Source organism: Mercenaria mercenaria, chromosome 10 (genome assembly GCF_021730395.1).
Source record: "Mercenaria mercenaria strain notata chromosome 10, MADL_Memer_1, whole genome shotgun sequence".
In the NCBI taxonomy this organism is placed as follows: domain Eukaryota; kingdom Metazoa; phylum Mollusca; class Bivalvia; order Venerida; family Veneridae; genus Mercenaria; species Mercenaria mercenaria.
In genome coordinates, this window is record NC_069370.1 from 52,998,728 (window position 1) to 53,016,509 (window position 17,782).

The 17,782-nt window shown below is 33.8% G+C and overlaps 1 protein-coding gene across 1 annotated transcript; it reads right to left on the minus strand.

Annotated features, from left to right (window-relative positions):
- Positions 1-3,058: 3,058 nt before the first annotated feature.
- On the minus strand, positions 3,059-15,287 carry LOC123561549 (protein amalgam-like). Its single transcript, XM_045354004.2, has 8 exons — positions 15,136-15,287; positions 11,310-11,452; positions 9,675-9,897; positions 8,922-9,082; positions 8,496-8,607; positions 7,128-7,278; positions 6,527-6,669; positions 3,059-5,644 (listed from the first exon to the last, which is right to left on the minus strand). The coding sequence occupies exons 1-8, from the start codon at positions 15,179-15,181 to the stop codon at positions 5,532-5,534; spliced, it is 1,092 nt and encodes a 363-aa protein (XP_045209939.2). The 5' UTR covers positions 15,182-15,287; the 3' UTR covers positions 3,059-5,531.
- Between the last annotated feature and the right edge of the window lie 2,495 nt (positions 15,288-17,782).

The following is a 17,782-nucleotide window of genomic DNA, read 5'->3' on the forward strand; positions in this document are numbered from 1 at the left end:
GGTCACTGTGAGATAACGTTGTAATCTTTACGTTACTAATTTAAGGTCATAGATAGATAACCGCGACTGTGATGTTACGATATTTATTGCCCCTTATTTAACAATGGATGACCATGTTTAATACAATAAATATAGATATAAAAAGTAGTATAATATGAATATTTACAGATGGGAGCTCTAGGGTATAAAAAAAATAATCATTTACTTATTGTTCACACGTATGTTTCTCTTAATCCGCTATAACTTTTAAGACATCAGAAACAATCTGTGGAAGCAACGTCATTTTAAATGAATGAAACGACTTATTTCTTTAGTGAAACATTCTAATGTTAACCGTCGGACAACACAGCGCCACCACTACTGAATAGCGCCATCACTTATGCGATAGCGCAACCAATTTAGAAAAAAAAAATACATAAAAAAACAGGCATTCTTCTTAGGGAAATTTCATTGATTCTAATGTTTATCTGTGTAAGTATCAGACACATTGAGACCATTGGCCTACACGAATATGTGCTTATAGTGTGTCTATGCATCGAAATGTAGTTGGAATACAGATGTCAAAATGTACAAACGTGCTAATCGGGAGAAAAGACCTTGACATTACGGTATACACGTAATATTTTAACGAACTCAAGTCAACCTGTAGTAAAAGTGTTCTTACACAGCACTACATTCTCCGGAGTTTTTTTTAAATACATTCTATAAATAAAAATTATAGAATAAAATGTAGATTTTACGTACCTGCCAGTGACAGCTGCACCTCGGAAATGCCGATAGCTCCTTTCCTTATTAACACTTTTTTGGTAGTGGCGCTAGGGTTTAGTAGCCATGTGATACCGATAGTTAAGTAGTAAATTTTTGATCTTTAGAAGAAAAAAATATTACAGTCTAAACTGATTGCAAAGATCTGTCATATGTAAGATGGACATTTATGGATGCTAGAATATTAGTCCAAATAATGCCTGACGTTTTGGGACATTATAGTAACTTTTGACTGTCGCTGTCCAGGGATGACAACTATAGGCGGCTGGAATATATGACTTATTTTACATGACTAAATATTAGTGTGGTTCTGGGTGCTAATAAAGTTAATCTCACTACAAGTTTGATTATGAAAATCATTAAGTAATGGATCGACTAAATAGTTTTCTAATCAGTGTAGCCAGCAGAATGCTTCTTACATGTGAAGCTAGACTTCAGAATTTTATCATATTTCTACGGAAACTTATATAATATCATGATAACTTGTTTGGTTATAAAATTTTCAAAGTCTACTTATTTTCTAAATCCATCTTATAAATCTAACAAAAAGAAATCATTCCCTACATAATTCTTTCCACCAGTTTGCGCGGGATGTATTTTATTGTTAGTTCATATCTACGCGTAGAATCCAATGCTTCTTCAGTGCGTTAAAATACTCCCTACACATTATCTTATGCATACAGGTGAACACTGCTTTAGGGATAATACATCATCTTCAGCTCTATTCTTTTTAAGTAAGACATTTACCCGTATAATAAAAACAAAAACACAAAAATGTTACGTATGTTTTGTTTCTTCAAAAAAAAAAAAAACCAAAACAGGTCGAGTTCGTAAAATGCTGAAATTATATAATTGCAGTTCGTTTTGCTGGAATTTTACTTAAAGGATATTATTGTTCTTAAAATGTTATTGTATACACAGATACTGACAAAATATCAAGTGCTCCGTTAAGTGTATTAAATAGGGCGGATGTTGATAATCCCGAACGCCGGGATAATTCCGAACACATTTTTTTCCCAACGACATATTTGTAATCTTGTAAGGAACCAATCTAATCAACGGCATTACATGAATGATATCATCACATTTCGTACCATATTGCAACAAATGCGAAATTTCGGGGCACATGTTTTCAAAATAACAGACTGGTATTCTACGACAGTTTGCAAGTAAGTTGTTCTTACCTGTGTAAGTAATACGTAATGAGCCAAAAGAATGGCTCGCTCATCTGCAACACATTCAAGGTGAAATCTGCGCCCACAATTGGTGCATATATGGATTTTCAAATGCGTAGCAGTTACGTACCCCTTGTCGTGCAGAGTTGTCTTTGGTACCAAAAATTTGCTTGCAGCTCTTGACAAGCTCATGCTATTGCTTCTCACACGATTCGCCGCCTCCTTTAACAGAGTCAGATTACACTGCAGATGTTTAAAACTAGCCTTTAGCACGCCAACATGAATGAAAGTAAATTGAACCGATTACGAGTTTTGCCCTTAGACCCAATAGTATCACAAGCTATTGCCTTTGACCTACCGACTTATCACGAGTTTTGCCCTTAGACCTATTTAGTATCACAAGTTATCGCCTTTTGACCTACTGACTTATCACGAGTTTTTGCCATTAGACCTACTTGGTCATCACAAGTTATTGTCTTTTACCTACTGACTTATCACGAGTTATTGCCATTAGACCTACTTGGTCATCACAAGTTACCTGCCTTTTACCTACTGACTGATCACGAGTTTTTGTCATTAGACCTACTTGGTCATCACAAAGTAATTGTCTTTTGATCTACTTACTTATCACGAGTGTTTTTCCTTAGACGTACATGGTCATCACAAGTTTTTATCTTTTGAACTATTGACTGATCACAAGTTTTGCCCATAGACCTACTTAGTATCACAAGTTATTGCCTTTTGACCTACTGACTTATCACGAGATATTGCCATTGGCATACTTGGTCATCAAAAGTTTGTGATAGATTCTTTTTCTTGCATACCATATTCTTCAATTAATATTTGAAATAAAATAAAAAGAATGCTTTTCTTTTAAGTGCTATTTCATTATAGTAGCATATAAATTTATGCACTTGTACATAAATTACAGGACGTAAGTCATCTTACATCTCGGATGTAAAGCAAGATTTAATCCAGCATCAGCAAAAACATGGGAAAATCCCATCAGGCAAGCAAGAAAACTGTTTTTTTCCCATCTCATACAACCATGAGAATTATCTTTATACCTCGGATGTAAAATCGTTTTATTTGAGGGAATTAACAACAAAACAACTTGGTATGAGTAAATAAGAAAATATTTTATTTGTGTATAAAAATGATAATACACCAGAAAAAAAATATGGCATACATATTTACAATAAATTGATATGATTTTGTTACACAACAAATAATGAGGATAAAACAATTACTAATTCTTGTCAATATCAAGAAATGAAAGAAAGAAAAACCCAGGCACAGCTTAAGAGTTGTTAAATAATTTCTTGTAAACACACACTATTTTTAAAATGCCAAAATTAGTATTACATCTAAATACACAAAATGTGTACAAAGAATACCAAATTTTGGTAGTTTCTTGATCAAATCCCACTTTTGTAATTAAAGATGAATCCACTTTATAGACTGAACCTAGGGATCTGTTTGCAAAATTCAACAAACATCCATGATTCAAAAGTATTAAGAAATGTACTTTTTTGTAGTCTAAACAAAATGACTGTTTTAACTTTAGGCAATTAATGAAAATGTTTAGTGTAATCTACTCGTCCCAAAATCAGGAATCTGTATAATAAAATCTTTAAGAAAATCCTCTATAAGTAAAGAATGCAACCCAGCAAAATAACAGCGTACTCAGTTTGATCGAGTACGTACAAGAAAAATGTACATAAAATTTAATTTCATTTCCTTAATATACATTACTATATGGACGTATAAAAATGAATTATGCTATAATACAATCTCCATACAGTGAAAGAATGAGATTTCTAAGAAATTGCTCTGGGCTTAAATACCTGTTAAGACACAAGAAAAATAAGACCCTTTACAAAAGACGGACATAAACGTAAAATAGCAAGACAGAAAAAAATCCCCAAAACTTCTTATGATAAATAGAGAAAAAAAATGTTTCATCTTTCATATAAGCATATTCCAATGATGTTAAATCATAGTGCATTAATAATTCCAAAAACCTTTTCAATGTTCCCCTTCACTGGCTTAAACAGGTAATATGACATCATTTTTATACATAATCTTTCAGTTAAATTACCTACTTGCCTACGCTTAGAAAATTACGTGGAAATTGTTATAGAATAAACCTAGCGATATTTTTCTGATTTGTTTAACCTTTGACTAAGATATTGAATAGTCAATGGTCACTTTCCAGTCATACATTCTCACAATATTTATTGTCAGAAAACTGCTGTAAAGGCATGTTTTTGGCCTACAAAACAGTGGAGAAAAAATCAATTATATCCCCTTAAACAAGGAAGTTGTTTTATCCAGATTGCACTGCAGTAAAACTATTTGAACAAACATTTGAGCCATGCCATGAGAAAACCAACATAGTACATTTGCAACTAGCATGGATCCAGTCCAGCCTGCGCGTCCGCACAGTCTGGTCAGGATCCATACTGTTCGCTTTCAAAGTTTTGCAATTCGAGTAACTGTTAGCAAACAGTATGGATCCTGCGGATGTGCAGGCTGGTCTGGATCCATGCTGGTTGCAAATGCACTAGTTTGGTTTTCTCGTGGTGCAGCTCATTTAAATGTTAAAAAAGTAAGATTCAGACTTTGAGTATAACAATTTAAAAGCACTGTAAAAGTGATATTAATAAAATTTTAAATGATATGTTATTTTCCTATCTACACAATGAAATATATATAACAATGATATGTATATAATAATCCTGGAAGGTCCGGCAGAATGTATAAAAGAAATGTATATACAATACATACAAGTTTTCATTAAATGAAATGGAAATATTTACAAATGAGGTGAAACATCAGAATGACAAATCAGCTGTTCAATCAAGATGATATCAGAAAGAAAGTGAAAATATCACCCTTCCACAAAAGAGCAAATTACAAGTAAATATTGCTTAACTGACTCCCAAATTAAGGTGTTAGAATGTATGTTTTCGCAAAATCAAAAAAAAAAAAATTATGGTGCTGAATGCCTTTGTGCTGTTACACATTTATTGGCTATCAGCATATAAAAAATACCTCTGGCCTAAATATTAAGGTACGAAAAATGAAATCGAAATAGTTTTAGAGAATTTGATTATATTGCCGATGAACCCTGAATTATTTTTACATAGTCTGACAATGTAGCGAAGTAAAATCTTGCATATGTATACCACTCCTACTTCAGAAGTGACAAGTTTCATAACTCACTTACAACTGGTATAATTAGAACAGTTAAAAACTAATTCATAGTAATATGTTAACTGTTTTGATTATAAAAAGTTTTGTCTAAATCATTTCTTCTTCAATAAGGTACGATTGACTAAGCATCTAAGTATTTATCAGCAAAAGCATAAATACAGTAAATATTAAATCTCTAAAATGCATTCTTAATAAAATTATATGAATATTTCATTCAGCAAATTTGTCTATTTTTAGGGTACCAGAATATTTTTTTTCAGGTTGTGTCTCAATATCTTTATAAAGTAGGCACCAGGCTTTCAGGTTGTAATAAAAATTCTCGAGCCCTTTAGGTAGAAATGTTGATGTATATAAAATGTCTTTGTAGCCATTCTAGCAACAATGCAGCAGTGCTGTGACAACCAGCATGGCTATTGTTGTTATGCTGAACGTGAGCATGGAGGCTCCACTGAGTCCTGGTCGTTGCACAACTTCTGAGGCAGATTCTGAAAGTCATAAAAATGGAGATTTTTAAAACAAATGTACATGTACATCATTACAAGATAAGAGCCACTTTTCACACCTTCAGATTTACGGTGACTAAACTCCAAGATATTTACATGATATTTTACATATTAAAAAGAAAGCTAAATTAAAGGCTTCCTATTTCCACAAAGAGTTTGAAATTGTGCATCATTCTAACTAATACCCCTGAAATTTATCCAGCACAGAAACTTGTATACATTCAATTTCATAAACTGTGCATCTGCGCAGTCTGGTCAGGATCCATGCTGTTCACTAACGCACTATGTTGGTTTTCTCATGGTGTGGCTCATTTGGATTTCTGTATGACATTCACAACATTAATGGCGGGACTAACTTTTTTACTGTGTAAACAAACATATAAAAGTTCGCAGGGCATCATTCCTGCACAAATGAGCATCTAGGTTAATCAATCAGCTTTCCAAAACTTTCTTCCCTTTGATATTACGGAATAAGGCAGAATGACACGATAAATAAATAGTAGCGGGTAGGAAAAAGATAAAATTCATACAATATATCTCATTTTTATATAACTTTTAAAACATGAGCAATGCCTATGGTTCCCATGGCTTGTCTGCAAGTGCTGGACAATATGTAAGAAGAGTTATAGTTCAAATTTTCTAAGTACAACAAGGGCCATAATTCTGATAAAATGCAGGTTAGAGTTATGGTTCTTGACCTACATAGTCCCCAAATGATGATTAAAAAGTGTGCAAAGTTTCAATGCTGTAGCTCTTCTAGATTTTGAGAAAATGTGACCTAAACAAAAATCAGATGAGCTAAGAAAGTAATTGTCACTGTGAAGGATATCGGAAACATGCCTGTTTAAAGCTACCAGTACTTACGCTGGAGTTCAACAAATGCATTCTCATTTCCCTCAATATTTTCAGCATAACATCTGTACTGTCCATAATCACTCTCGGTGATATCTTTCACAATCAGCTTCATCAAGACATAGTTTGAACCAACATAGTACTCCTCAACAAATCTACAAAACATAGTTATATATAATTATAATCAAGTGCAAGACAATAATTTAACTATGTAGAGTATTTTGTGCAGAAGAAAATACAACAAAACACTGCTGAATAATATTCCTATAAAGTTTCATAATCCTCAGTCAAATACTTTTGAGATACATGTGACACAAACATTTAGTCCCTTTTAATGCTTATTTTTGACTATTAAAGACAAGTCCGTAACTCTGGTATGGCGAGGAGAAATCCCAATTAAAACATCAGGTGCACAACTTCACATGCTGAATAAAAATTCTGTGAGGTCTGATGGTTCTGGGTCAAATTTTTGAGATAAGCACTAAAAAAATTCCGACAGGACAATGGCAAATGTTACCTAACCTACCAACAAAAGTATGTTGGGGGTTGGGGGAGGTGCAAAAAATTATATATAAATTTTGCTTCCTACAAAATGTCAATAGAAACTGCTTACTTATTTCTATTATCTAAAGCAACTCCATCTCTTGACCAGTACATCTGGGACTCTTCAGGTATCGGGTTTCCGGCAGCCAGACAGGTAAGTTCACTGCTAAAACCAACCGCCTGCCGCACAACGTCCTCTTTCGCCCGTACTTGTGGCTGGACTGAAACAGATACAGCATTTAAAATATACACCATATAATACAGCATAAAGAAATTCAGCTTGGTCAAAAAGCTGTTTGCTGAAGTGAACAAAAACCATAAAAGATAAGAGCATTGCAAAAAATGTTTAACATTGATAATATTTATTTACAACTGGCTTCAAAAGAAAATATGTTGTAAAGAAAAGTAATGATGTAAGTTTTAGATATGTTGGGTAATAACACTATGCGATTTTAAGATTTTCAGCTGAGCCCATGAACTTCTGTGTCCTTTTGAAATACTGAAAACTTCCAATATAATATTCTACTCTGAAACCATGGAAACAGCTAGGTACTAAAAGTAATGACAATCATGCAATGATCAAAATAAGGTGCTTTCTTTGTATGGACACAGGCTATCTCCGCTTGAATTTCCAGCTTCATTCATGGATATCTAGAATCTAGATAACTCTTTTATTTGTGGATATCTGAATAACTGTTTAATCTAAGAATAACTGGATGACTGTTTTATTTATAGTTATTTGTTTAATTCATAGATACCTGGGTAACTGTTTTGTTTGTGAATATATTCACAGATATATCTGTACACTTAAGCTGTAACTTACTGAGAAATGTTTTATTCATGGTTAACTAATATAAAAGAAGCTGCAACTCACTGTTAAACACACATGAACATATTAAAGAACGGATTGTGTGAGCAGTTTGTGTTTGTAAACTTTGTCTCTGTAATTGATTTTGACACTTTCCAATTATTACATGGAAAACGGGTTTGTACAAGCTACATTAACAGTCAAAATAACATATCATATTGCAGTTTTTTATATGTTATTTAAAAAGTTCTAAAGCGAGAACCAAAGACATACAGTTATATAAAATAGCAGATTATTTCTTCAGACTTTATAACAGCAACGCTAGCAAATGTGTGCGTATCCTACATTCCAGGCATTATAGTTTATTTATTTTCTACAGTGGTTGCACGCTTATCATACTAAATGGGCATGTCTGGAGTCTCAGAAAACCCAACTGATTGACACCGAGGTTTAACAGCATGATATTCGTTGATATGTTTAAGTATGAGGAATGCAATTGCAATTATTTCAAATGATCTTCTAGGTTTTATTGCTTGCAGTATTTATTTACCTTTTATGGCAAAGTAATGTATACGTATTTGCGTATGAATTTACCAATGTCATCATTAGTCTGTTACTAAAAATACTTACACTGGACATTGAGATATATAATGCGGATGTCTGCCCCGGCTATATTCTCTGCTTTACATTTATATGCACCTTTCATGTTCCTGTTCACATTGTCAATGGTGATTGAGGGGGCCTGAAAATGTAGGGTTAGTTTGCTCATTTTGCAACAGTATTTTCCAGTTGTTTGTCCATTTTGGAACAAATCTGTACTTTCAACATATACTATTATGCCTTTTGTATTTCAATAACTACTATTATATCACACAAACTTTTCTCTTCCAGCCAACAAAAGGAAAGCAAACCATAATGGCCCAAAACTGTGCAAGTTTACAAAAGTCCATGAAATTACTCAATTTTATGTCTGATGTACTCTGAAGAAATATTAACAAAATACAGTTAAAAAATTCCAAAGGTAAGAATTTAGTATTCCTGACAAAAGGTACTTACCGTAAGTTCTCTTCCTCCAGTAGGTAATACACCACCACCAACCATAGTCCAGCTAATCACTGGTTTTGGGATACCACTTGCATCACATCTCAGATCTAGTGGATCAGTCTCCTTCTTGATGGTGTTTGAACTGGTTTTATAATCAATAATCTGTGGTGTCTCTGTAAATGTATGATCGTAATTAAATTCAAGCGCAAATGAACAAGATTATGTACAGGGTATCAATTAAATGATTTGAAAACAGACATCATAATATAGAAACAGAAGGGTAAACAGTACTAAACACCATGAAATTGTGGGGGGTCTACTTTTTGTGGACTTCATCCCGCAAGATGAGATCCCAATGAACAAACTAAATTTTTATTTATTTAATTTTTTTAATTTCAAAAAAAGTTAATGTCTGCATAAAACAACCAATTTAGTAGAAACCACAAAATTTTATGTCAAGAAGTACAAGATTTGCAGTACTGAGCAGATTTTTCTTTACTATGTTCCACTTCAATCTTTTTACTTTGTGCAATTCATACTTGCTCTCAGTATATAGTCTAATTTCGAGATTTCCAGCGCAAAAATGGTTGCCCAAGCTTGACATTTAACTTTTATATATTAATTATATTATATATATCTTTCATATTACATCAATAATATGTAGCTGTACTACTGTTTTCACCAGAGGATAAAATCTTTAAAATATTAAATTATTACACCTCTTACAACTAATAAATAAAACCTGCATTTGATTAATGTACTTACGTATCACTTGGATCATTCGACTGTCGTTAGCATTCTGTTGCCCTCCCAACTGGACCCTACAAATATACAGAGCCTGGTCCGACTCCTGCGCATTCTGAATCTTTAGTCTCCAGTTGTTTGCTGCTGGCTTATCTATCTGATACTTGAAAGCATTCTGGGTGTCAGTGTCTGTGGAAATAGGAATTGGTGTGTTTGTTCTAAAATTCTGCACCAACCATTGCACCTGGAAATAGTTATAAATATTGCGGCTGTTAAACAATCATTTCCATTTAAAATGAAAGAATTCTAAATGCGGTAATCCTAAGAAATATTTCAAATAAGTCCAGTCAGTTTGTGGTGATGTTTACTTCAAATATAACAAGAGCTGTCCGTAAGACAGCCAAGCTCGACTATTCGAAATATTGTCCCAGAAGGAGGAAAATATTACCCAAAAAGGTTAAATATCAAAAGAATTTTAAGTTCAAAACGAGGCATAATTTGACCAAAATGCATATCAGTTATGCTACTTGCTGCTATCAACTAGTTTTATAACCCCGAAGGCACATGTGAAGTTTCAATTCAATATCTGCATTAGTTTTGGAGATAGAAACTCGCATGTAAAACTTTAACCAGAATTTTCAAAGTCCAAAAGGGGGCATAATTTGCCCAAAATACATGCTAGAGTTATGGGACTTGACCTAGTGAGGTTGGTTATTGATCTAGAAAAAAAAAAAGTTTCAAATCTATATGCCTTTTAAAAGTTTTTGAAATTGCTGTATGTACTTGCACGCAAAACTTTAACCAGGATTTTCTAAGTCCAAAAAGGGGAATAATTTGCTCAAAACACATGTAAGAGTTATGGGACTTGACCCAGTTAGGTTGGTAATTAATCTAGAAAAAGAAAAAATAAGTTTCAAATCTATATGCCTTTTAGAAATAGCTGTATGTACTTGCATGCAAAACTTTAACCAGAATTTTCTAAGTCCAAAAGGGGGCATAATTTGGCCAATATGAAGGTCAGAGTTATGGGACTTGCCGCCATCAACTAGTTTTATAACCCCGAAGACACATGTGAAGTTTCAAATCAATATCTGCATTAGTTTTGGAGATAGTAACTTGCATGTAAAACTTTAACCAAAATTTTCTAAGTCCAAAAGGGGGCATAATTTGCTCAAAATACATGTCAGAGTTATGGGACTTGACCCAGAGAGGTTGGTAATTGACCTAGAAAAAGAAAAAATAAGTTTCAAAGCTATACGCCTTTAATTAATGGCTGTATGTACTTGCATGCAAAAACTTAACCAAGGTGTGACGCCGACGCCAGGGTGAGTAGAATAGCTAGACTATTCTTTGAATAGTCGAGCTAAAAAACTTCCTGAAGCGTTTAGAATGGCCTCTAATAAAACCCTGTGAAAAAAAATAAATGAAACTTTTCTACTATAGCTTATACTGGTACTTAACAAAATAAAACTCAACTAATGCTTTAACATATATTTTCCACACATTCTCAATTTGTCTAGCAATCTTAAAGAGATGTTGTACACTGCTTTGAACTTATTGTACTCTCCTGTTTTGATGCTTTATTTACAAAGAAAACTACTGAAAATTTGCATAAATCTGAATGCAGGCCGCCTCTTTAAGATATCTTTAATATACCTTCTTTTCAGCTCTTTTATTATCCACAATACAAGCCAGGAGACAATCTCTGTCCTTTTCCACAACCACTGTCTTGTAGTTATTTCTTACTACTGTCTTTGGGAAGGTATACTTAATTGTAACTTTAGGGTCAGCACACCAGGCTAAGAAACAATCAGGTTCATGTATCATTATCAACAATGTTTTACTGTATACATGAAATTCAAAACTAAATGTAAAACTTGTCATAGGCATTAAAACATGGCCTGAAATGGATGATTAGGGGTTGGGGTGGGGATATAATTTGGTTGGGAAAAATTAAGGAGTGGCTATTCGTAGTGCTCTCCCATACGAATAGTGGCAGTTTTGTATTACATTGTACTGAAGTCATTCAACTGGTATATTTCAACCGATTTCGGAAATGACATGTAGTCACATTTGGTCATCATGTTACAAATAAAATGTCAGGTCTGAATTGATGCAAACATGTCAAGCTGATGTGTGACAAACGTCAAGTACATGTATGAAACTAAATTTAAGGGCTTGGTATTCTTTTCAATAAATATGTTTAGATAATCCTATGACCAATTTAATATTTGGGTCCTTACTAGATTATGCCATTAATATATGTTAAATAACCACTGATGCCAATCCAAAGTGGTTATTTAACATAGATTATAATATACAATAAAACATATCACATGCAACCATATTTATTTTTTCGTTTTACATGTCTACTATAACCATACTGTACACATCATATGTTAATAAAGACTATTTTGGTTGACTTGATGCGTTTAAATACGCAGAATTGCAGAATCTGCAATAATACCAACTTCCATTGCTAATACGCACACAAAAGGGAATGGTACGTTAAACTTTAGTACGAGATTTGTACTGTTGTGAAAAATTGCACATGTATACACGAATCATAGATCTATAATTCTCTAACTGCTTTAGTTGAAAAGTGCCAGAAAACACTAAGTCAATATTTTTTAGTGTTTCAATATTAATAACGTATGTATTTAGAAGACAAATTTCATTTAAATAAGTATTTTACACTTACGATAAATTCGTTGTATTGTTTGTTTATGATGTAACAAACAGTCAGGGGTGTAACTGTTTCAAGTTATCACATTTTGTAACCCATTTGAGTTATTGCTTATTCTTTCATAACTTGTTTCAGTTATCATGAAATATTACAAAGCCCTCCTGTGCCAATTCCTCATTTTGAATGGGACAAATGAAATTATTTCCTGAATCCTTGAACTTTTATCTTTCCAGCTATGCAATAAATTTTTTTAGGCAAGGCTGATAAAGTTTTACACAAAAGCTATAAATCTCTTAGCATCCCATTATGCTTATCAGGTCATGATCAGACTAAAAGAGAATTTGATTTACCACAGTTTGCTACTAATTTCACTTTTAAGGTCACTTTGTGAGAACAGCAAAAAGACTTTTTTTGAATAACTTACCTGAGTTAACTTTATTTTATAACTAGAGCTGCTTTTGAGAAAAGCGAAGGTCTCCCACAACTGCCTAATCATCTAAGTCAGTCTTTATATACTGTTTACTCACTACAATTCAAGGGCCAGAACTCCAAAATGCCTGGACCGATTTGGCTCATTATCGAACTTGTTCGAGGTCTTATGGTCAAACAAACTTTGTTCAAATTTGGTGAAGATCGGATGAGAAATGTTCGACTTAAGAGTGCGGACAAGAGTAACAAGAGCTGTCGGAGGACAGCAACGCTCGACTATTCAACAGCCTTGTCAATTGAATGAATACAAAAGTTGAAAAAGGGGCATAATTTTGTAAAATGCAAAGTAGAGGTATTGAACCTCTGTACTGCATGTCATATCATGACAGTGAACAAGTGTGTGAAGTTTCAATCCTTTCCAATTTGTGGATACTGAGATACCAGCTTACATACAAAAACTTAACAAAAAACTGCTAAGTCAAAGGGGCATAATTTTGTAAAAATGCCAAGTAGAGTTATGGGACCTTCACAGTGCATGTTAGATCATGACAGTGAACAAGTGTGTGAAGTTTCAATCCATTCCAATTAGTGGATACTGAGATATCAGATTACATACAAAAATTTAACCAAAAACTGCTAAGTCGAAAAAGGGGCATAATTTTGAAAAAAAAGAGAGTAGAGTTATGGGACTTGCTTAGTGCATGTCAGATCATGATAGTGAACAAGTATGTGAAGTTTCAATCCATTCCCATTAGTAAGTACTGAGGTACCAGCTTACATACAAAACCTTAACCAAAAATTTCTAAGTCGAAAAAGGGGCATAATTTTGTAAAAAAGCAAAATAGAGTTATGGAACCTGTGCAATGTACATCAGTTCATCACAGTGAATAAGTGTGTGAAGTTTCAATCCATTCCCACAAGTGGTTACCGAGTTACCAGCTTACATACAAAACCATAACCAAAAATTTCTAAGTCGAAAAAGGGGCATAATTTTGTAAAAAAACAAAATAGAGTTATGGAACCTGTGCAATGTAAGTCAGTTTGTCACAGTGAATAAGTGTGTGAAGTTTCAATCCATTCCCACAAGTGGTTACTGAGATACCAGCTTACATACAAAACCTTAACCAAAATCGGGACGCGGACGCCGACGCATGGGCGAGTGCAATAGCTCACTATTCTATGAATAGTCGAGCTAAAAAGGCAGATTTTCCGGTAATTCAATGGCAGTAACTCCAAAATGCCTGAACCGATTTGGCTAGTTATCGAACTTGGCCAAGGTCTTATGGTCAAACACATTTTGTTCAAGTTTGGTGAAGATCGGATGAGAAATGTTTGACTTAGAGTGCAGACAAGAGTAAAAAGGCCGATTTTTCGGTAATTCAAGGGCCGTAACTCCAAAATGCCTTCACTGATTTGGCTAGTTATCGAACTTGGCTGAGGTCTCATGGTCAAACACATTTTGTTCAAGTTTGGTGAAGATCAGATGAGAAATGTTTGACTTAGAGTGTGGACAAGAGTAAAAAGGCCGATTTTTGGTAATCTAAGGGCCGTAACTCCAATATGCCTGGACCGATTTGGCTAGATATCGAACTTTGCCGAGATCTTATGGTAAAACACATTTTGTTCAAGATTGGTGAAGATCGCATGAGAAATGTTTGACTTAGAGTGCGGACAAACTTTGTGACAGACAGACACACACACACAGACAGAGTAAATCAATATGTCTCTCACACCACTGTGTGGTGGGAGACATAACTAATACAGGTTATAAAATGCTTGCAAAAGTAACTGAAATAGGTTACATAACTTAAAACAGTTACACCCCAGACTGACAAATGGAAGTAAGAAAATGTGTTATAGTACGGGAAATCACTTCCCGTTTTTTGTATTCTCTGGATGTGCGAATGAAAAGTAAAGAAATCGGGTTAAATTACATCAGTTATACGAATTCAGTACAATGTGTAACACAAAACTGCCGTACGAATAACCACCTGTAGGCTTTTTCACTATTCGTACACGAGAGCCGTATGAATAGCCATAGCCACTTCCAAAAATTAATCCTGAACCTGTGATTAGTCTGCCGACACAAGTCGAACAGCTTCCTGAAGTTCCTCTTTTATTCAAAAGGCAGTATCTGATGGGCCATTTTACAATGGCGTAATCTGAATGATCCTATTGATCTATTTTCTAGAGTGCTTATGTTGTATTGTTATTTGTCTTGCCTACTCAAAATAAAATTTATCTTATATTATTTGTTACACCTGGTTTTCTACCTGAATTTGTTGGACTCGACTTTGTTTACATGTTGTTAAAGTAAAATCAACACTGAGCAAGAAATACAAGAACTTTACATAATTTTTATACTACCTGTAGAAACGAAAGTTAGCAGAATAATGTGTACTAGCTTATTCATTCTGTGAAGGTGAGCTTTTTAAGCTTGTAAACCCCGGAAGTGAATCTGAGCATGCGCAATGACTCATACATGTATACGTTAAATCAATTTCAAGAAGTTAAATAATTTGTTTTGAACGAAATATATTTATGCGGTATTGACTTGATCTTGATCTTGATATTTTTACGGTGATACATCTCATCGACATTTTCTCACCGCGCCTGCGCCAAGTGTTGGGAACTTAAAATTAGTCCAACTTTTTGATACAACTAATAAATAAATCCACTGGTTTTTCTGAGGTTCTGTAGCTCTGAATGAGTTGGAGTGGTAGAGAATTCCAATCGCGTAGTGTATTAGGTATGAAACTATACTTATAAACGTCTGTCCTGGCATATATAAGGTTCAAATGTTCCTCGTGTTTGTTTTTAGTGACACGTATAGGTTTAACTAGATGGTCCACTGGTACTGACGCGGTGTTATTTAAACCTTTACAGAATAAGATTAGACGACTCTGTTTTCTTCTTTCCTTAAGAGGTTTTAGCTTTAAGTCATTTAAAATTCCGGTCATGCTTCCTGGATCGAAGTTGTAGTTTGATGTGATGAATCTAGCTGATCGTTTTTTGTACCGCTTCGATTTTTTCTTGTAAATATTGTTGATGTGGGTCCCAAATTGTACTTGAATATTCTAAAACTGGTCTTATTAAACCTTTATACGCTTGAAGTTTGACATCCTGAGGACAAGCCTGTAGATTCCGTCTTAATAATCCCAATGTTCTGTATGCTTTATTACACGTTTCTTCAATATGTTTATTCCAAGTAAGATCACATGTTATATTAACCCCCAAATATTTGATTGACTTCAGAAATTCCAGGGGAGTATTTTTAAGGGTGTATTGATATTTTATGATTGATTTTTTTCTAGATAAGGTCATCATATTACATTTCACTGGTTGAAATCTCATCCCCCATGTTGTTGCCCACTCTCCTAATTTATCAATGTCTTTTTGTAATTCAAAGCAGTCGTTGTCAGTTAGTATTTCCCGATAACACACACAATCATCTGCGAATAACCTGATATTTGATGCAATATTATCAGAAATGTCATTAATATGTATTAAGAATAAGATAGGTCCTAACACTGTTCCCTGTGGTACTCCAGATAGAACTGATGATACGTTGGATGATTCACCATTAACAATTACACACTGACTGCGATTTACCAGAAATGAGTCAATCCAATTTAAAATGTTGGGTCTTACACCGTATTTATACATTTTAGATTTTAGAAGTTCGTGAGGCACGGTATCGAACGCTTTTTCAAAATCCAGAATAAAAATATCCACTTGTTTGTTTCTGTCTACTGAATATGCCCAGTCGTTAATCACTGTTGCTAGTTGTGTTTCGCAACTGTGATGTTTCCTAAATGCATGTTGCCTACTATTAAGTATATTATGGGCTTCAAAATGCTTCATCAAATTTGAACAAATAATGTGCTCTAGCACTTTACAACAAATACAAGTCAATGATACAGGGCGATAGTTACTGGGTAAGGATTTATCCTTCTTTTTATATAATGGGCATATATTTGCCATTTTCCAGTCATCCGGTATTTTACCTACATTAATTGATTGTTGAAATAGATGTGCCAGAATATCTGCAATGCTTGGGCCGAGCTCTTTTAACACTCTTGGATGTAACGAATCAGGTCCCATCGCCTTATTTACATTTAGTCCTATTAAAAGTTTTTCTACCCCTTTCGATGTCACTATTATGTTTTCCATTTTAACATTACCATCCTTAAAAGATACAGGTACTGATGAATATTCAGTTTTTGTAAAAACACTTGTGAATTGTCTATTCAATGCATTTGCTTTGTCGCTATCAGATTCAACTGTCCTGCCATCTTCTGTTTTTAAGGGAGGAATTCCAGATTTTTCTGATTTTTTACTATTAATATACTTCCAAAAAGGTTTCGAGTCGCTCTTGATGTCCCCGATAAGATTATTTACGTATGAATCATGCGCGGTTTTTACTTCTTTTTTTACTGATAGTCTAATTTTTTGCCATTTATTTTTCAGTCTGGTGTTGCCTGTTTTTTTGAAACTTGAATGAACACGATTACGTTTTTTAATAAGTGATTTAATCTTGTTAGATATCCATGGTACTGACTTCGCTCCCTTACTTCTTTTGCTAGGAATGTTTTTCTTTATAGATTCTAATACTGCAGTTTTGAATAGGTTCCAGTTCTTTTCTACACAACGATCGTTCTGATATCCATTAAAATATTTATCATTACTAAAATTAGTCATTTCATCTCTCATTGTACTATAATCCCCTTTGGAGTAAACTAAAAATGTTCTCTTTTGCTGTTTTTTATAGGGTTTAAAATTTGTAAATGTTCCCATAATAACATCATGATCACTAAATTTATCAGGTGAATTAATGTTCTTTATCTGGTCAGGAGTTGTTGTAATAAACAAATCTAAAGTATTATTTTCCCTGGTTGGAAACATAATAACTTGCTCCGCACTATTCTCATTTAAAATGTCTATAAGTATTTGGCCGTCACAATCACTTAAGCTTGACCCCGTTTCTTTATTAATTTTCTTTTCCCAGTCAATC